This window comes from Canis lupus, chromosome 21, assembly GCF_048164855.1.
Source record: "Canis lupus baileyi chromosome 21, mCanLup2.hap1, whole genome shotgun sequence".
Classification (NCBI taxonomy): domain Eukaryota; kingdom Metazoa; phylum Chordata; class Mammalia; order Carnivora; family Canidae; genus Canis; species Canis lupus.
Window position 1 is genome coordinate 38,559,988 of NC_132858.1, and position 20,281 is coordinate 38,580,268.

At 34.8% G+C, this 20,281-nt stretch overlaps 1 protein-coding gene across 4 annotated transcripts in view; it reads right to left on the reverse strand.

Annotated features, from left to right (window-relative positions):
- Positions 1-20,281, reverse strand: part of PHTF2 (putative homeodomain transcription factor 2) — a 113,077-nt gene that overhangs the window by 34,549 nt on the left and 58,247 nt on the right. For 3 of the 4 annotated variants that reach the window (XM_072791405.1, XM_072791406.1, XM_072791409.1), the window contains 5 exons: positions 19,536-19,592; positions 13,043-13,112; positions 12,306-12,464; positions 6,328-6,493; positions 5,242-5,406 (listed from right to left, as the gene is read on the reverse strand). In XM_072791405.1, the coding sequence (XP_072647506.1) occupies positions 5,242-5,406; positions 6,328-6,493; positions 12,306-12,464; positions 13,043-13,112; positions 19,536-19,592 (617 nt within the window). The remainder of the gene's footprint in view (positions 1-5,241; positions 5,407-6,327; positions 6,494-12,305; positions 12,465-13,042; positions 13,113-19,535; positions 19,593-20,281) is intronic. The other variant, XM_072791407.1, reaches the window with a different exon arrangement.

Sequence of the window (20,281 nt, forward strand, 5' to 3'; positions counted from 1 at the left end):
GGGGATTTGAGTGAAAGATATATGGGAGTTCTCTCAACTTTTCTGTAAGTTTGCAATTGTTTCAAAATCAAAGTATATCTTTTAAAAAGTACAAACTGATTTGTACCCTGATAAGGACATTTTGAATTTGAGCGTAGTGAAAATGCTGAAAGGAGAAAGAGAAGGAGAGCTAAATTCTAATTAATGTAGGTAAGAGGGTCAAAAACTGTGACTGCTCCAGGTAATGTTTAGTTCTACCACCGATCACTGTATCATAGTGCCATTAACAGCTGAAAGACAGGACCTCACAGAATAACATTAATTTCTCAAAAAGAACACTAGTTACCAGGACTCAGATGTTTAATTACCCCCACTCCCTGTTTTAGGGCACAAAGATACTAGCGAAAGGTAGTGGGACTGAGAGATTTACTTAAAATATTAATATTGTAAAATTCCACTTAGGAATATTAATATTTTTTTAAAGGGAAGCTACTTCATTTAAATCAACTTTAATATATGTACAAATATAAAAGCAAAGTAAATAGTATTTTGATTTTAAAATAAGCATATATATCTAAATCCTCATTCTCTACTGAAAAATAAATTAAAAAAAAAACAGAGTAGGGGGGTTCTTGGGTGGCTCAGTCAGTTGGATGCTCAACTCTTAATTTCAGCTGAAGTCTTGATCTCAGGGTCTTGAGTCAAGCCCTGCACTGGGCTCCTTAAAAAAAAAATAATAATAATAAAATAAAATAAAGTAGAGAAAAAGCTGGTATCATGAAAAGTACTGCAATATAGAAAAAATGGTACTTTTTAGTATTATCCACAAAAAAATCTCTTTGACAGCTACACTGAATGCATGTAATACATTTGCTTAATAAAACAAGAGTTAACAATTTTGTTTTAGATCAACCCAAACAACATGAGTCACAGGCATGTGGGCAGTGAGGTAGTACTGCCTTGAAAACAGGAGACATAACAAATCTATACTGATCTTACTTATTCTGTGATAGAAGAAGTATTTCCTGCATTGGATTTTGAACAAAAAGCATTTGCAAAGAAACAATGTGCAAATCCACTGCCATGGTTAAAGCTTGCCATGTTTTATAATCATAGCTAATTTTGTAACTAGCCTACTGCGTGAATGTTTGGCATGACCTGTGTAGAATTTTCTTTAAAGTATTATGCTTGACACTCAAGAAAGATAGCTCTATGTTGCAAATACTCTCAGAAAGAAATGACTTTTAAAAACATAAGTAGTATAATTAGGGTAGTTCTTTTGTGAGATGAATAATGATTGGTCCTGCCTGGAAAAATGCAAAAAATGTACAACTTACACCAAAAATAAATCATAAAACTAGATGTGTTTTTCAATATTGAAAACTTTAACCAAAGAGTTGACACAACTTTTAAATAACTTATTAACTTATGAAATTTCAAATCTTTTGTATCAAACATGAAAACCAGGGCATGTGAGTAGCTCAGTGGTTGAGCATCTACCTTTGGCTCAAGTTGTGATCCTGGGGTTTTACGATCAACTCCCGCAGAAGCAGGAAGCCTCTGCCTAGGTCTCTGCCTGTCTCTCATAAATAAATAAACAAAATCAAAACACATGAAAACCAGTGTGTTTCTATTTGAAAAACCTCGTCAGGTAATCAAGAACACTTACGGCATTCTGTACTGTCCTGGGGAAGAAAAAGGTGGAAATGTTTATTGGTGTTCTAGAAAAGGTGTGTGTGTGTGTATAGAAGGTGACAAAAAAATGAAGGTATATAAACAGATTCAACTGAAGATCATCCTTCTACTACTAAAGGACATGAGAGAGTTGCTATGGGGAAAGTTAACAGTAGCAAATAGCTTTTGTTCTAGAGCATGGTATGAAATTTCAAGTCCTGCTCTTATTTCTACAAGATCAGGAATCCAGAGGGAGGGAAGGCTACAGTAACAGAATGGATAAAATCTCAGATATAAGAAAATGACACAAAAGCCTACATACATATCACCATCACTGCTGTGTGCAGCTATGCATACATCTTGAAGATATGCTAACATAGCCCTTCAAAGACGTCTGGGTACTTATGTTTCCCTAGATATACTCTACAACACCTAAGTTTGAGAGGTATATACCAAATTATGTATTATGTACCAAATTTATATATGGTACCTGTAATTTTTCTAGAACTCATCCAATTCTAAAATAGAGTGGCTATAGCAAAGGTAATGAGTTATCTAGTTTTGGTCTAAGATATTTTTTAAAATCTGGGATATACTGACATTACATGGTCTTCACCCTTGTCCGTGGGAGACAGACTTCACCCCGTTTACAGCTTAAATGACTGAACCATTTAAACTGCAGTCACTAAAAACCAAAATTTTAATCCATGTACCAAAAATTTATGGTGGGACTACATTCCACTCTTACTTAACATTATACAGTGTATGTACTGCATTATGTGAAGAAAATCAATTTATTAAAAATCTTTAACATTTAATTAAGTGTTAAATCCAATATGGAGGTTAAATGGGACAGTAATCTTTCATGTAGGTCAGTCAGGGGGTGCCTGGATGGCACAGTGGATTATGCATCTGACTCTTGGTTTCAGCCCAGGTCAGGATCTCAAGCTCTTCATCATGCTCTGCGCTCAGCACAGAGTCTGCTTGAGTGAGACTCTTTCTCCCTCTGCCCCTCCACTCTCCTCCCCTCTAAAATAAATAAATCTTTTAAAAACAAATCAAAATCCCTACCCACCCAAACCCTCTAATCTTTAAAAAAAAAAAAAAAAAAAAGGTCAGTCAGGCAGTGAGTTAACATATGACCTGGTTTTACTCTGGCATCTGTCTCTAATCCACCAAGTCAATTTATTATTGACTTTTTCAGTGATATTGTAAGGGTGAAATTAAATTAATCTTAAAGGACATGTAAAAAAAGCTTAAGTGTCAAAAGTCTGAAATAGGTATTATGCTGAAGAGATATACTATCAAGATATAATTCTTCCTACTCAAATCTTCTTAGTAGAAATTACAATTATGCTAATTTAAAACTATAATTCTTTGAAATTAAAGTACTAAATACTCAGGAAATATGGTTAATTTCTACATCTTTTTAAATTGATACTTTCTTTGGCTTTGTTTTCTCAGTTTCACAGAGTTCTTTTACAATAATTCCTAAGTTTTTTTAAATGAGAAAGTTATGGGACGCCTGGGTGGCTCAGTGGCGAAGCGTCTGCCTTTGGCTCAGGGCGTAATCCCGGAGTCTTGGGATCGAGTTCCGCATCGGGCTCCTGCAGGGAGCCTGCTTCTCCCTCTGCCTGTGTCTCTGCCTCTCTCTGTCTCTGTCCTGAATAAATAAATAAAATCTTAAAATAAATAAATAGAGAACATTATGTCTTGTTTAAGAAAAATAGTTTTATCCTGAGAATGAACTGTACTTAGAAATGATAAATAGGGCTTTTCCAACTTGTAAACACAGGATGTAAAAATAGTAGTTTTCATTCTAACATCTAAAAAAACAAAACATACCATATATAAAGCTTAGACATTTGTGTGGTTATACATTTATCTTCCCATTAGTTATGATAATTCAGATACCTTAATGGGAGTTTCCAGCTTTTCAATTTATTATCACCAGGAACAATTTTAAGTCTCAGCTGATCTTTCTCTTTCTGACTTATAAAAACTTGAAAGGATAAGACATGATCAAGATTTCAGAACTCAGTTTAGAACTTCCAAAATTAACATTTTTCTTAAGATCTCTTTGTACCTAATATTTAAAACATTCTCATTCATATGCTAGCAAACCAGTTCCAAATGAGACAGCCGAAAATAGTGCATCCTTAAAAACATTTAGATTATAAACTTGTCATTTTAAAGAGAATAAATTCAAAGGGATTTAGCTACTATATTATCAGTGGCTGGTAGTCAAGGTCATTCTAATAGCTCAAAAGGAAAAAAAAACTGAAGTCTGAATCTCATTTGACTAGAGAAACATAGCAGAATTCCAAAGGTACTAACCTACCTATCTAGGGGCATTTTGAATGTTACATAATAGAATATCAGTTTTGGGCAACGAAGACAACTAATTGATTCCCCCAAAGCAAAACATATCCACTGTGCTATTTATTTTATAACTGCTCATCAGAAAGTCTTGAGAAATGTGCTTAAGACATTGACTTTACAGAGATTAAATGATCCCATCCTACTGTCAGAAAGCTATTTATTACCAAGAAAAAAAAAAAGACTAACAGAGACAGAATGCAATTCAAATTCAAAACAAAACAAAACAAAACCTGTATCTTTTCTGGACTAAGAATAGGTGGTTAGACTAGTCAGGGGATCCAATCTAATGTCATGTTACTTCAGACTATTAGGCTTTTGTTCAATTTCCCTCAAAATTACAAGCAATGAAAATATCCCAAGATACAAATGCTTAATTTTATAATGCATGATAAACTTTATCATATGAGCACAATCACAAGGGGATGAAACAATGATATTAGTAGAGGAATTAACAAAAGTGATAAAAAATAGTTATGTGCAGTATCCCTTTTCTTCATTTAATAACTTAGCAACTTTTATCATTATACTCAGTAGTTTGATCATATGTTTTAACTTTTTTCAAACTGATCACACATCTATGTAAACTAGTAATATAACTGAATTGTTATATTACTCATTCTTGTATTGAGATACAAGATAACAATACAAGATTGAGTTAGGTTTATTTTTACAGTTTGCTATAATTATATTTTCCTATTTGGTAAACCTTTACTGTGATACAAACTATACAAAGAGCCCAATGTATAAAAATAGAATTTCATACTATGGTATACATTTAATTCCTTGAAATAACAATGCCATATGTCAGATAATTTTACACAATTGAAGCAGAGATTTAAGAAAAAAATGTACAACTCACATGGCATTAATAGTCAATTTGACCTATAGTGCTGATAAAAATAGATAACCAATTTCATAGAAGTAAAATAATACTTGACAAGCCACAAAATAAACCCAAAGCAAGAAATCCCAACTATATATACTTTGATGATATACACTCATTTTCATATAGGTATATTTACACATATCCCAAAGTAAACTTTATGGTCTCTATTTTTCCATTATTTTATAGCATTATAATTTATCAAAACAAAATCCATAATGAGAGTCATATTTAAACTCATTAATCTTCACTACCAGAGAAGGAAGTGCCAGAAAAGAGATAATGCATCTCTATACCATATAAAGCCTTGAATAAATACAAACCCTGATAAAAAGAAAGCAGCATGCCAGAGATCTCTGAAGACAGCGCCAACGCTGTAAGAGGTGCTTGTACCGTGGCTCTGAACTGTTCCCTCCTGTGTGTTATCTGTGGTACTAGAACCATCTCCTTCCCTATGTACTTCCAAATGGGCTGCTTTTCTTAATTTCCTTCATCAGAAGAGATTAAAAGTAGAATATAGCTTTAAAATTTTAACAACCACTTTCTTGGTAGCACATTGAAAATTTTGATTAAACATAAACACAGAACTTTAATACACAATAAAATTCAGATTAACTGGATAAAAGTTAATCCAAACATTAAGGTACATATTCAAGAACGATTTCTCTAAATGTTAGGTTATTGTTCCTTGCTCACACTGACAAGTCAGTGGACATTAGGTTGTAATGATATCATTGGACAGATTTTTACAAAGCATTTCTTCCCTATTTGAATCCCACTTATCTGCAGAAGAAGAAAGAAGAAAATTTAGACCAAAGAGAATTATAATCTAACTAATCAGCAATGCTATTTATCTAATGTAGGTATTATCTTTTCAAACGAAAAAGGCTTCAATCTCAACATCCCCAAACTGCAAATGTCACAATCTCTTAGCAACGATATTCAAAAGAGGAATCGCTCCAAAAGACCCTTAAAACAGAACTCCATTGTGCCAGTGAGACTTGCTATGTTTACTTAATCAAGGGGCAATATAAACAGCTTCAAACAGCAATTAATAAACAGAATTTAGCTGAATTTTTTTTCCTGGCTACTGTTTTTGCCAAAGTGTTAAGTACAAGATTCTGTGAACAGAGGGAATTATCAGCAATTCCAGCTAATATATTCCCTACAATGATATTAGGTGCCTTGGAAATGAGCTTTAGGAAAGAAAGCAAAAACAACAAAGACAGGTATGTGGTCTCATAATAGCCTTGAGGCAAATACATAAACTAAGTTATTTGGTAGCTTACTCTGAAGCTTTCTGCTTTATTTGAAAGAGTGACTTTATAAGATAATATTTTATTTGAGTCAAGAACAATCCCAGATTCAAATTACACAAATCCACAAAAAGATCACTTTTAACAGAATACCTTCGTCTTTTACCCCCTGTACTTAGAGGAGGTTTGGGGGTTCTTGTTGACACAATCTGGCAGTGCACGGTTCCCAGGAGCAGCATCAGCCATACTGGCCCAATCACTTCAGTTAGAGGTATACTATGTGGGCTAGAAGCGGAACAGAATAATACTATTGCAGCAACTACAAAAAGGGAAAGAAATATGTTTAATTATAGATCTGATAGTCATTTCTTCAAAACTTTAAAAAATCGTTCTAACATCACTTCTTGACAGATTCCTTTTCTAAATTTAAATAAGTTAAAAATGTTACTCCAGACAAGCTCTTTTAGACTATTTGTTTTTTTTGCACTGGCTAACCACACTATTCAGTAATAAGCTCCTGGAACAAGATAACATCCAACAAAGTCTTTAAAGTACACATTTTAATGATGCAATGAAAACCAGCTGCATATGAATCTAAGAGCATTCCTGATAAGATCACAATCAAAAGAACCACTAATCTCAAGAGCACTTAATTTCTTTGTTTTACAAACAAGGAAGTCTATGATAGGTGTGTAACAAGGCTATCAAGAGCTTCTTTTCAATAGAGGTTTATCCACTTGGGAATAATAAATTTATTTGGGTATATTTTTCAGGAAAACCACTAAACACTCACCAATGCTAACCACTGCCATATGAAGAAGAAATCTTGTTTTTGCCTGTTCAGCATCCTTTACACTTGCCAGACATTAAGTCTCTGTCTTTGGGAATTGGCCTTCTTTATCTGTCAATCAAATGGTCTTATTTCTCCCACTTCAGGGATAGCGAGTAATCTAGTCTTGCCAGAGTCTTAATTCTAGGCACAGGAATTAATAAAGAGACGGGCATGTGACCTTAACAGGACCAATCAGAATCTTTTTAAGGGATTAATACAGATACTTGGAAAGAAAGTCTTTCTCCTACATCACAAACAGTAAGAGCTGTGGAACTAGGAAATTGCCAGGGGCCACCTTGGCCACCTCCTTAAGAATGAGACCAGCACGATGAGAACAAAATTAATAGCACAGAAAGTGAAGACATCATCTGAGCCTCTAGATCCAGCAACACCTGAACATAGGGCCTAGGAGTTCCTAATTCTGTTTTGGAACAATTGGAGAATTTGAAAATTAGGAGTTTTTTAATTCATTTTGTTAGGTGTGACTGTTGTAATGTGCTTGTGTAATGTGCAAATTTTGAAGAGAACCATGTTGTGTTCAGGGGTAAAAACATCATGAGGTATATAATTTAACAAAATATATTAAGTAAATATTCTAAAATATGAATAATGATTTAATAAAAAGATGCACATATGCTATTTAGAACGACTATGTAACTTATCATGTAAATCAGGACTCTTCTGAGAGTGAAAGGAGAGCTGTTAATAAACGCACCAGGACGACACAAGTAGACTTAGACAGTTGGACAGTCCCAAGCAAACTGAACAAACAGCCATCCTGGTCTACCTAGTTTCCTGGGTTTTTTGAAAATTTTTGTGATCAGTGGTAAAAACAAAAACAAAAGCAACACTTTTTGCAAAAGCTAGTTTGCATTTGGTTTTTGCCACCTGCAACTGAGAGAATCCTGGCCAAGCTAGCATACCAAGATGCAAGCTTAAAATACCACTTTATCTCCTAACATGTTTAAGAAGTATCATAAACACAGCTTTCCGCTTTATATTCTCCTGAATGATAAGTTTCTTTCAAAAGAAAAAAAAGACTTACATTTTTAAAAATGCCAATCATCTTTATAAATTACCCTGGAATTTAACACAAATTCTCTAGTTGTTTTATAACAGAGTCTACAATTTTGAAAAATATGCAATTTTTGTTGTTTTTAATGTGAACTCTAATGTGACCCTTATTAAATTCCTTTAACTTTTTGAGCCTTGATTTATTTTTTTTTGTACAATAAAACAGGATATAGGTACTATAAACTCCAGTGAGGTCATACATATAGAACATTTTGAAAAACTCCTTTACATGAGAAAATGTGTACTTCACAATGGCAAATAGTATTTTTATTTGCTATCATTAACTTTCTTTAAAAAGAAGGGGAATGCAAATGCTACTTCAGAGGTTCCGGTTTCATGGGGCGCCTGGGTGGCTCAGTTGGTTAAGCATCTGACTCTTGATTTCAGCTCAGGTCATGATCTCAGGGTCCTGGGATCAAGCCCCAAGCAGGGCTCCGCATGCAACGGGAAGTCTGCTTGAGATTCTTTCTCTCCTTTTCTTCTGCCCCTCCCCCTGCTCTTTCTCTCAAATAAGTAAATCTTAAAAAAAAAAAAAAAGTTCAGTGTTTCAGGCACAAAGAACATCTTAAAGTACTTCAGATTTTATATGGCCTCTTGCTGGTTATCTGTAATCTTTCAGCTCTGTGACCACTGTCCCCTGGTGGGGCTGGAACCGGCAAACTGTACTTGGTATCTTGACAGGAAGTTATTATGCTCTGTGAAATTCTGCCAGTAGAAAGCATCAGGAAAAGCTGGGGGCGGAGGGGCAACTTCATTCCTTCCTCTTTTTCCTGGCTGTGCCTAAGTGTCCATATCACTTCCATGGCCTCAGTTCCTAAGACAGTGGTCCTGGTATAATGTCCAACATACTGTTCCCCTTTGAGTGAAGGGTTAAGGAGAAAACATTCACTTCTCTTATATAATGCTAAGCTATACCTTAAAAAATAATTTATTTATTTATTCATGAAGACACAGAGAGAGGCAGAGACACAGGCAGAGGTAGAAGCAGGATCCCCATGGGAGTCCAATATGGGACTTGATTCCAGGACCCTGGGGTCACGACCTGAGCTGAAGGCAGACGCTCAACCACTGAGCCACCCAGGTGTCCCTAATTTATATTTTTTGATCATTTAATGAAGTCCTATGAACTAGACAGAAGATTTTTTGCTAGACAGTACTTCTACAGATTCCTTGAAGAGCTCAATGAAGACAAAATGTTTTATTAGGCACAAAAGTTCCAAGGCAGGACTTCACATACTGGCCAAGTGGAACTCTAAGGATAACTGTCAGAAATATAAACTATATAAAGTTTAATTTTCAGGTCTGTCAATCTTTGAGATTTAGTGGCAGATGTCAGGCACTGGGAATAGTAAGACAAAGAAACGTAGTCTCTGTTCCCCGCCCCTCCTCAATTTAGAAGAAAAGGGGGACACATAAACAAAATACTGTAATGGACTGAATTGTGCCCCTTGTCCTGTTCATATGTTGAAGCCCTACAGGGCCTATATGGATGTAGTAAAGGTTGAATGAAGTCATAAAGATGAAGCCTTAATCCAATAGGGCTGACATCCTTTTAAGACAAAGATATACCAGAGGTCTCTGCTCACACACAGAAGAAAGACCATGTGAGGGCACAGTGTGAAGGTAGCCATCCACAAGTTAGTAAAAGAAACCTCACCAGACACCAACCGGATGGCACACCGATCTCAGACTTCCAGCCTCTAGAACTGTGAGAGAATAAATCTGTTGCTTAAGCCACACAGTCCGTGGTATTTCGTTATGGCAGCCCAAGGAGACTAATACAATACCTATGAAGAGTGCTATATAATACACACAGGGAAGACCTACAGCTAAAGTGCAGGTAGGAAAGGATTCTCACACAAGGTGACACCTGATGCCTAAGCTAACTGAGAGAACAAGTAGATGCAGACTAGGGAAACAGAAGGGGAAAGGGCCACCAAACAAAGAGAGTTGCACATTCAAAGGCATATAGGATTAAAAACAAACAAAAAAGTACCACAAAACAACACAAAAAAGAAACGGCAAAGAGCTAATTTAGTCTGGTAAAACCTGAGGAAAGATTCAACAAGGGACTGATTAAAAACTTCGCTTTCCTCTTGAAGGCAATGATAACTAGAAAGAGATTTAGACCTTAAGTGGCTGGTTTGGATTTGCAATTTAAAAGGTAAATGGACAGAAGGCAGAAGATAGGACTATTGGCAGTAATCTGGGTGAGAAATGATATAAGCAAAAAGTGTAAATGGAGTTGAGAATATATAGTTGAGATACTCAAAAGGCATGGAATTGAAGTAAAATAACTATAGTTAGTTATACCAAACCAAATCTGACTGTACAGGATTCTTTCTACCTTTTAGGAGATAAGGGTGGGATAGAGAATGAGGTCTTAATTTAGCACACTGCATCCTATTTTTATATGCAAAAAGATGGAAGCCCGGGGGTTTTGAAAGGTACCAGCAGATTCCTGAGGGTCATTAAGGGTCATATCATTACTTTGTCACTGTCTGTGATGTGACACAGATTAAGTCACTTCTTTAAGCTTTACTAGGAGAATATTCAGTGCTCATAATTTAGGAACAAATATAATGTTAAACTCTATTTCTGAACTGAAAAATATCTTTTCACATCTGATCTAACCAGTCTTCCTTATTTAACATAGATAAGCCAGTAAGTGAATTTCAGACACAATATGTGAACTTTTAGTTACAATGGAAATTAGTCATCATGATAGTAAAAGACAGCAAAAAGCTTAAATGTCCAATACTGATGTAGGATATTTTACAATAATTTAAAAATATATTTTTAAGACTCTGATGCTTGTGATGACATATGGCAAAAAAAAAATACAATTTTTATATAGAATAATCTCAACATATAAAAAATGTTACAAAGTAAACTGAAAGGCAAGATTATGGGTAGGTTTCTTTTCTTTATTTTTTTTTCCTACATTTTCCAATGAATGTTTGGAATGAATGTTTATTTATCACTTCATTAATGAGAAAAGCACACATATTCTATTGATAAAAATCACAAAATCTTCAGAGTTCACTCCTTTTCATGTATGTAAGATGTACTCTGGCTAAAAAGAAACAATTTTCCTAAATGAAAGTCTATAGGTTTATTACACTTTTTATTTAAAAGACATTTATCTGGGAAAGAAAAAGATTTTTATCTTCTATTAAGAGTTGTTGATAAAACATATTTAAATCATCATTCAGGATTACAATGTTTTTTAAAAAGCAAGACATTAAAAAAGGCTGAAAAGGTGCCCACTAAATTAAAATCACTGCTTTTATTAGAGTACTGGCATGTGAGTGGTTATCTTCTTCATCCCTCCAAAAGCTCTACAGTGTCTTATATTATGTGTTGTACACTGCTGCTCTGACTGGGCACCACAGCACCGCTGCACTGGGAGGCAGCTTGCTGGAGGTGTAAGCATGTGGCTCTGCAGTCAGACAGCCTAGACCTGAATCTGCAGACTGTGTGGCTTTGTGGCTTCAGGGTCCTTCGGGTCCCCTTTCTATAAGCTAGGCAAATACCAGTACCTATACTTCCCTGTGTGATCGTGAGAATTAAAACAAGAATCTGAAAAGCACTCAGAAAATGGCACATAGGGGCAGCCCTGGTGGCTCAGCGGTTTAGTGCTGCCTTCAGCCCAGGGCCTGTTCCTGGAAACCCGGGATCGAGTCCCATGTCGGGCTCCCTGCATGGAGCCTGCTTCTCTCCCTCTGCCTGTGTCTCTGGCTCTCTCTCTCTCCCAGGAATAAATAAATAAAATATTTTAAAAAAGAAAAGAAAAGAAAATGGCACATAGACTCTCAGTACGGAATGAGGGCAGTCTCAGAACACAATGGATAAATGAGAAGAGAAATCATGGCTGACACAGGAAAATGAACTTGTATAACTTACATAAAAGACGACTGGTGTGGTAGGTATACGTGGTATGCATTTGAAGAGACTTTCTAATTGCTAAATTCCTCTCCATCTGTATTTTTCTTTAGCCACCCACAGATTCTAATTTTCATAAAATTATACTGGAAAATAACTGCTTTGTTTTCTCAAACATTTTAATACTAAACCAGCTTTGTCCTACTAAATAATATATCACAATAAATGTGTATCTTCACACTCAGTGTGATTAGTATGTTTTTAAAGAAAGTCTTAGTAACCCTTAAAACATAACACCCCGAAAAATAAGGCAAAATTAATTTCTATCACTTAATTATACCTTGAAGGAGATAAAGGACAAGAAGCCAGAAAAAGATGACTTTTGATGTTACTTGTAACCACCACCGGAAGAAAAAGGGAAAAAACACAACTCGAACAATTCCCTTTCTAGTCAGAGAAGTCCAAGGACTTTCAGGTTTTGCCTTAGCAAATGCAGACCCTGAAAAAAGTAAAATAAAATGACAGAGTACATTTATCATTCTTTAATTTCCTTAGAGAAAAAATTTCAAAATGTGAAGAACAAAAAACCATGTATAATTTTATTTTGATTTCACTGTGAGTGAGAAATGCCCAATTTTGAGTAGTGGACAGGTTTATAAACATTCTCACGCTACCATATTAATATAAACTCAGGTACTCCAGAAAAAAACCTATTTTTAACTGAAATAACAGCAGAATCTCTCCCACATATTTTATAAATGTAAGATGAAGTTCAAATGTAAGCTCCAATTAAGAATTAAAAATTATCACTTTAATTTTTTATAACCAAGCCATATAGCTTGCTAAGCAAACACAAGCTGGTTTTCTTTTATTATTATTTCTTGGACTGATTTTTATGGGAGTACAGACTAGTCAATGGTATTTAAACACCTGCATTATCTCTTTCTTATACTATTCCCACCTTCACTTTATGCTTACATTGCTTTTATTTCTACAAATCTGTATCTAACCCACTTCGAATTGTTTCTTCAAGGTCAATTTCTAATTACATTAAGCTTTTATTTATTTAAGACTCACCTCTTACAAGATCAACATCTATGAGGTCTGGTTTCACATGCGCTGTTTTCTTTGGTTTATTCCTTAAACCCTATAATATATTAAAGTAGTACTGGTAAGAGAGTAGATCTCAGAAGTCCTTGTCACAAGAAAAAAAAAAATCTTTGTAACTGTGTATGGGGATGGATGTCAACTACTTATAGTGATATCATTTCTCAATACATACAATATATTTCTCAGTACAAATACTATATCATGTTGTATACCTAAAAGTCAATATAATCTTATAGTCAATTATACATCAATAAAAATAGTATTGGAATTCAATATATATATCTTCAAATTTAGAATAATAGAAGATAAATTCTAAAGATTTCAATTAAAAAAACTTTAAGTAATTATAATGAACAAAAATATAAACACATTATATATTTGTTACAATTGGAACATAACTTTAGTATTGTAATAAATTTTATTACTTTCCAAAAGGATAAATTTGGGGATGTGTGTAACAGGAGAGACCTGTTTATTACTAAAAGTAAAAGTCTAAAACAAAGACAATCACTACCACCCAACTAGGATGTACAGTCTGAGATGGTCCATGAGACTGTTTGGGGCCCAGATATGCATAAGAGAGGCTGGCTGGGAGAGCAGTGGCCCTGAAAGGCCCTCAAGGGGCCTTCATGATGCTGGGGCGTTTCTGCAGGAAGCAGTGGCTCACAAAGCTGGGATGCAGACTTCTCAGCTAATGCCAGTAAGTGGGGGTGGAATTAGCTAAGACCCAGAGAGGATGATGCCCATCTCAAGGTGGCCACTATGTTCACATGCCAACCACTAACGAGACCACAATGCAACCTAATCACCTTAGAAATCAGACGCCATGCCCAGGCGGAGCAGGATGAGGGAAAAGCAGAAGTCACGAATTGAATTAGTTTAAACTCGGAATTATTGAACATTAAGTTTCTGCCACCAGTGGAGGTGGGAATAGAGATAGAGATCAAAATCATCGGGGGAAAAAAATCACACTTAAGACTAGGATGTTAAGAATTAGAAGAGCTTAGGCTAAATTCCTTAGGGGCCAAGTGCTGAGATATGCTGCAGTGTTTAGATGATTTGTTTACTATTCATTTAATTCATCAAGTAACTGCAGTAAATTCTGTTTGGTCCTGATCCAAGTAACAATGACCCCTACGGTAAATTTTTAGTTAAGGACTATTTGCATCTAAAACAAATAAGAGGAGGCTATTTGAGCTCAGAATTAACTGAGATGTTTAAACCAAAAATGTTTCCTGAAATCAAGAAGAAAACTACTCAGAGGTACAAAAACAGAAGAAAAGAGGACAGAAGACAGAGCCATGGTAATTTTAAATATAGCCAATTCTCATATTAACAGATCCTGTATTTGCAAATTATCCTACTCACAGAATTTATCTGTATCCCCCAATCAATACTTGCTGTGCTTTTGTAGTCATTTGCAGTCATGTACAAAGTAAGAGTGGCAAAAATTTTGAGTCACCCAATGTGCACATTCCCTGGTGAAGTCAAACAAGGCAACAATCTGCCTTCTTATTTCAGCTCTCATGCTGAAAATAAGTATCCTTTTCACAGTCAACTTAGTGCTGGGTTTTGCTTTTTTTGGTACTTCTTTTTGGTAATTTTGTTGTTTAAAATGGCCCTCAAGCACAGCACTGAAGTGCAGTCTAGTGTTACGAAGCCCATGATGTGCCTCACTGAGAAAATGTAATCTAGATAAGCTACGTTTGGCCATGAGTTACAGTGTCGCTGGCCATGAGTTCAGTGTTAATGCATCAACAATTTATATTAAACAAGGTGTTTTTCAACAGAAAAATACATAAAACAATGATAGGTATCGATCACTTGACTTGTGACTAGAGGTGGAGCAATGGTCAGTATCTGTTAACTCAAGTGTTCATGGTGACTTTATAGAATGTAACGCCTGTGAGTAATGACTGCATCTGTACTTCATTTCCCATTTTATTTATTTTTTATTTTATTTTATTATTTTATTTTTTAAAGATTTTATTTTATTAGAGACACACACACAGAGAGATTGCGATAAAGATTTTATTTATTTATTAGAGACACAGAGAGAAAGAGAGAGATTGAGAGAGAGAGAGACAGAGGCAGAGACACAGGCAGAGGGAGACGCAGGCTCCCTGCAGGGAGCCCGACATGGGACCTGATCCCAGGACCCCAGGATCACGCACTGGGCCGAAGGCAGACGCTAAACCACTGAGCCACCCAGGGATCCACTCATTTCCCATTTTAATGTCAGGATAGTGGCTAGCAGACTATGAATCACTCCCAGTGTTTTGCACATTGGAAAAGCAATTCTAATAATATATACACATTTAAAGCAAAATTTCATTAATAGAACATTGTTTAGATTTGGTATGAAATCTAAGATTTAATCTTTATTACTGTCAACAAATTTGAAAACAGTAACATATTTTGATTTACTTCTACATTATTTTTCTAATAATTTTAAAATAATCTTATTGCCAATGTTTTATGACAAATCTGAAGCTTAACTTATTGCTGTATACCTAAAATTTTTATCAGGTTGTTTTAAGAACTTAAAGTCCTTATGAAAGGAACAGTAAATTATCTTGATTTATGCAATTGTGTTGTCTTTCAACATGTTCATTCTTCTTGACCTTTTTCGTACATGGTTCATTTCCTATTTTATATTTTATTAAAACATTTATTTTGAGCTACATTGTAGAGTCACAACACAATTGCCAGTTTCATTTTATTTTATTTCAAAGAGAGAGCGAAGCAGGGTCTCGGAGGGAAGCAGAAGGAAAAGCAGAGAGAGAATCTTAAACAGGCTCCATGCCCAGTGCTTGATCTCACCATCCTGAGATTATGAGCCAAAATCAAGAGTTAAATGCTTAACTGACTAGGCGCCCCATATATATGTATCTATTGATCTATTTATCTATTTACTTATATTTTTTATAATTGCCACTTCTGATAAAACTCCCTTCAAGGTAACCTATCAGAATATTTAGAGGGTTTAAAAAAAGAAAAACAAAGAAGAATTTCATTGATAAATCTCATAACATTTATAATTTTAATCACAAAAAAGATATTAGTATTCATATGTAAGTATTCATAAAATCAGTTTAAGTAGATATTTTAAGTTGGAAAATTTTATTTTTTATTTTAAAAAAAATTTAATAGATTTTACTTATTTGAGAGAGAGAGTGAGAGATACAGAGAATATGAGCAGGGTGAGGGGCAGAGGGAGAAGCAGATTCCCTACCTACCAGGCAGCCCGATGGGGGGCTCAATCCCAGGACTCTGGGATCACTACCCAAAACAAAGGCAGATGCCTAACTAACTGAACCACTCAGGTGCCCAATAAGTTGGAAAATTTTAAATTGGTTTAGAGTAAACTATATTCACACAAAATAACATAGCTTTCAGGACTAACTATAATTATGGACCATCAAAAAGTTTAAATGAACAAAAAATGAAAACTAAGTTCAAAAGAAAAGATTTTAATAACTAGTGATTAAATTAGAAAGTAGAAATAATCAGACACCACAAATACAATTAATCTGTAAGAATCTAAGTAATATATTTTTTTTGGATATACACTTAAAATCTTACAGTACATTCCTAAGGCACAATAATACAAATTGTATGAAGTTCTGAATTTTTTTTTAAGTTCTGAATTTTTAAAAATCTGTAAGTACACAGATAATGTTGAGCCAAAAAGCTTACAACAGCTGTTTAAATTTAGAAAGTACTTCTGTTCAACGATGCAGGCTTCCCATGCATGGAGCTATTATAATACTGTGACTCCTACCAAAGGATGTAACTATCAGTTTCACTTTCCAGAAATCCTATTTAGTTTCCCCCATCCTGTTTTTCCTCTATAATGACTTTAAATAGCATAATTCTTTTTACCGAGGCTATACAATTCTAGTAAGTACTAACACTGGGGGGAAATTCCACATTTACTTCTAAATTTGGGTCAAGGTGATCAGGGAATGGAAGTTTTCAGGTATAATTTCTAAAATGTTTAAGAAGAAAATAATTTGCAACTTACAAAAAACCTTAGCAATATCAAGTAAGGGTCTTCAATTAAAAAAAATAAACATATCCAAGAACATGTTTTCATGGCTCTTTTGTTTCTTTAGTTGCTGATCACTGCTGTGACATACAGACAATCCATTAGGGAGGACAAATTCACTGCATTCCGCAGAGTCTTCTCTGGGGCAGTGTTTTGGGTTTCTTTTGAAATCAAATATTAATACATCACAGTAATTTCTCTATCTCCCTTAGAATAAATGCAAAATTATTTTGCAATACAAATAACTTGCCTCAACTAAAATGTTTAGCAAGAATGGAATGTTTTAGGCTTGTCAACAAATAGACCCTGTTATTTAATTCAAAATAATAAGTGTTAACTTTAATACTTTTTAATTCTACAATTACTATTATAAAATACTATCTTTAAAGGAAGATATATTTCAGAAAAAAGCTATAGTTCTCCAAGTTCATCCTGTCAGTACACCCAGGAAAGACTAATATAATCCTCCGTTACCCTAACCTCTGTTTCGGCATTAAAATAGTTCCAAAAAGTGAGGAATGTAGTGTTTTGTGATGAGCAGCTTAAGAGGTTTCAAGGTATCTTACTAAACCCGCATGCTGCTCTTTGCTTGCTTGAGGTATTTTTACTCTTCATGATACTCTTGCTAGACTACTGTCTCATGGATCTCTCACCTCCTTCACTTACATCTCTTCCTTTACCTGTCCATTAAATGTTGATGTTTTGTAGTGTTCCATTCTCAGCTTTTTTTTACTGTCATCACCCAGTGTAAATCTCCTCACTCCTAGAGCTGCATCTACATAATGTTATAATAAACAGAGCACACATATACACATATGCATGTATACACACGCACACTTTATTCCCCAATCTCTTCTCCAAGTACCACCTAAATATTTCTAAAGCACAATTTTAAATCTGTTCCTCTTCTAGTATTTCCCATACCACTTAGTGCTGCCTGAGTGAAGTTTCTAAAACATAAATTTAATCAGGTAACTAGTTCTGCTTAAAATCCTTTAATGTCCCCCTCATGGTTTTCCAGATTACATCCAGACTCTGGGGTGAGGCAGTCAAGCACCTGCACTATCTGACTCCTATTTTCTTGTAAAGCTTCCCGACTAGCTGCCCCAATCTCCTTCCTCCATCCAACCTATTACCTACCAAGCTCCTCAAGGATTCCTTAGTCAATCATGCTCCATCCTTCCTGCATGTTTATTTCTATATGCTCTTCGTTCTATCTGGAATGTTTTCCTCATTCTCCCTAATGTTTGTCAAACTCAGCTCATGAGTAACTTCCTCTGTGATGTCTTCCCTAACCTCCTCAGGGCTGCCTCCCCCTGCACTCTCCAGTAGAGGCCTACATATCCCTCCCTTAACTGAACTGATCTCATTTGTAATTATGAATCTCATCAACAAAATTGTAATACATTCCATCTTGCTGTCCTCAGGATTTAATCCTGTATTTAACACATAGCAGGTGCTTATAGCAACTTTAACTCTTCCTGAAAATACTTTAAAGATTAAAACTGACCAATGGCAAAGAATCTTGCTCTTTATTATAGACGACTAAGTTGTCTAAACACTGAGATTTTTTTTTGAGACTTTTAAGAAACAATAGACACTGGTTTTCAATCTAATATAAACCTTTTCATACAAAATAGAAAATGTCAAGCAACTAAAGTAACATTCTTTGGGCCCAAATTAAATTTAGCTCGTGCAGGAACACACAGATTAGTATTATCTATGCAAATGAAAATATAAATCTTATTATCAAAAAGGAGCAATTGCTGAGAAACAGAACAAATTTAGTTTAAAAAATAGTTTTCATGCTAGCAAGGTAGCCTATGAGAATGTCTTACCAGCATAAGTGATTACATGTTCAAGAAGAAACCACCTACTACAAAAACATTTTAATTAATGCTTTACTTTCCTAAGTTCTTTTAAAAAATGACCAACTCTTCAGCAACTCTACTTGCGTCCAAGTCATTCTGTTAGTAGCACCAAAAGCAGATCTCAATGAAGCAGAGCGGCATTTGACAGGATCACTCAGGCGGGAAAAGTCCTGAAACACTTACCAGTTTAATAAACTGTACAGAGCAATGACAGCATCAAAAGGGAGGAAAAGTAAACTAGAAGTATAAGGTGACAAGTGAAAGGGAAAGAGAGCTGATAAAAAATAATCATTAGAAATTAAATTTTAAAAGATAGAAAGATGATAAAAAGCAAAAATAAATAGATCAATCAATCAATCATCAGAGGTAAAGACACATGATTATGCCAGCATAAGAGTTTACCTCTTTGTTTAAAAGTTTGGATAGAATAAGTAATATTCATACCTTAAAAGTGTGTGGAAAGATATAAAATAAAAAGTGGTTAATAATTAATTTATAGAACTGTTTCAGGATACACAAAATGAAATAAATTTGTTACCTTGATTTCTCTTTGTTCAACAGATTTTTCCCATATTTGTTGATCATATGCTCCAATCTATGAAAAATAAGATAAAACACTGCATTAAATGATCATTGTTGGTACCTTTCCAACAGGTATAATTCTGCTTGCATTATAAGCAACTCAGCATTCACTCAGCACAGAGTAGATTTAGCTTTGTCTCAGACTTCAGTGATCAATATTGTACTGCAGTAGTTTTCAAAGGTACAACTTCAGGACCAGAAGTTTTAGCATCACCTGAGAACTTGCTGGAAATGCAAACTTTCTGGCCTCATTTCTGAATCAGTAATATGGCTGTGGCACCCAGCAATCTAGGTTTTAAAAATTCCTCTAGATGATTCTGATGCACTATTAAAGTTTGAGAACCACTGCCCTAGGGAATCCTTTATTTTAAATAAACACAGCTCTGGTACCTTCAAGAAAAAACTACCAATAATACATTCTTTATGGAGTTATTTTTTAAAGAAAAAATACAAATGTTCTACAGAACTAAAAATTCATAAACATGTAGATCACAATTACCACTTGGGTTATGGTTTAAACTGATAAATAAATCTTGAAAGTGATTGAAGATGCAAGGTAAACATCAGAAGTAAAATTCCTTTTAGCTTCTATACCCATTACTCTCAGATGCTAGAAAGTTCTCTGATCTATACCTTCACCTGGGTAGGATGAACAAACCATTCTTACTGTTTGTCTCTACTTTCTTTGCTGTTAACACCTAC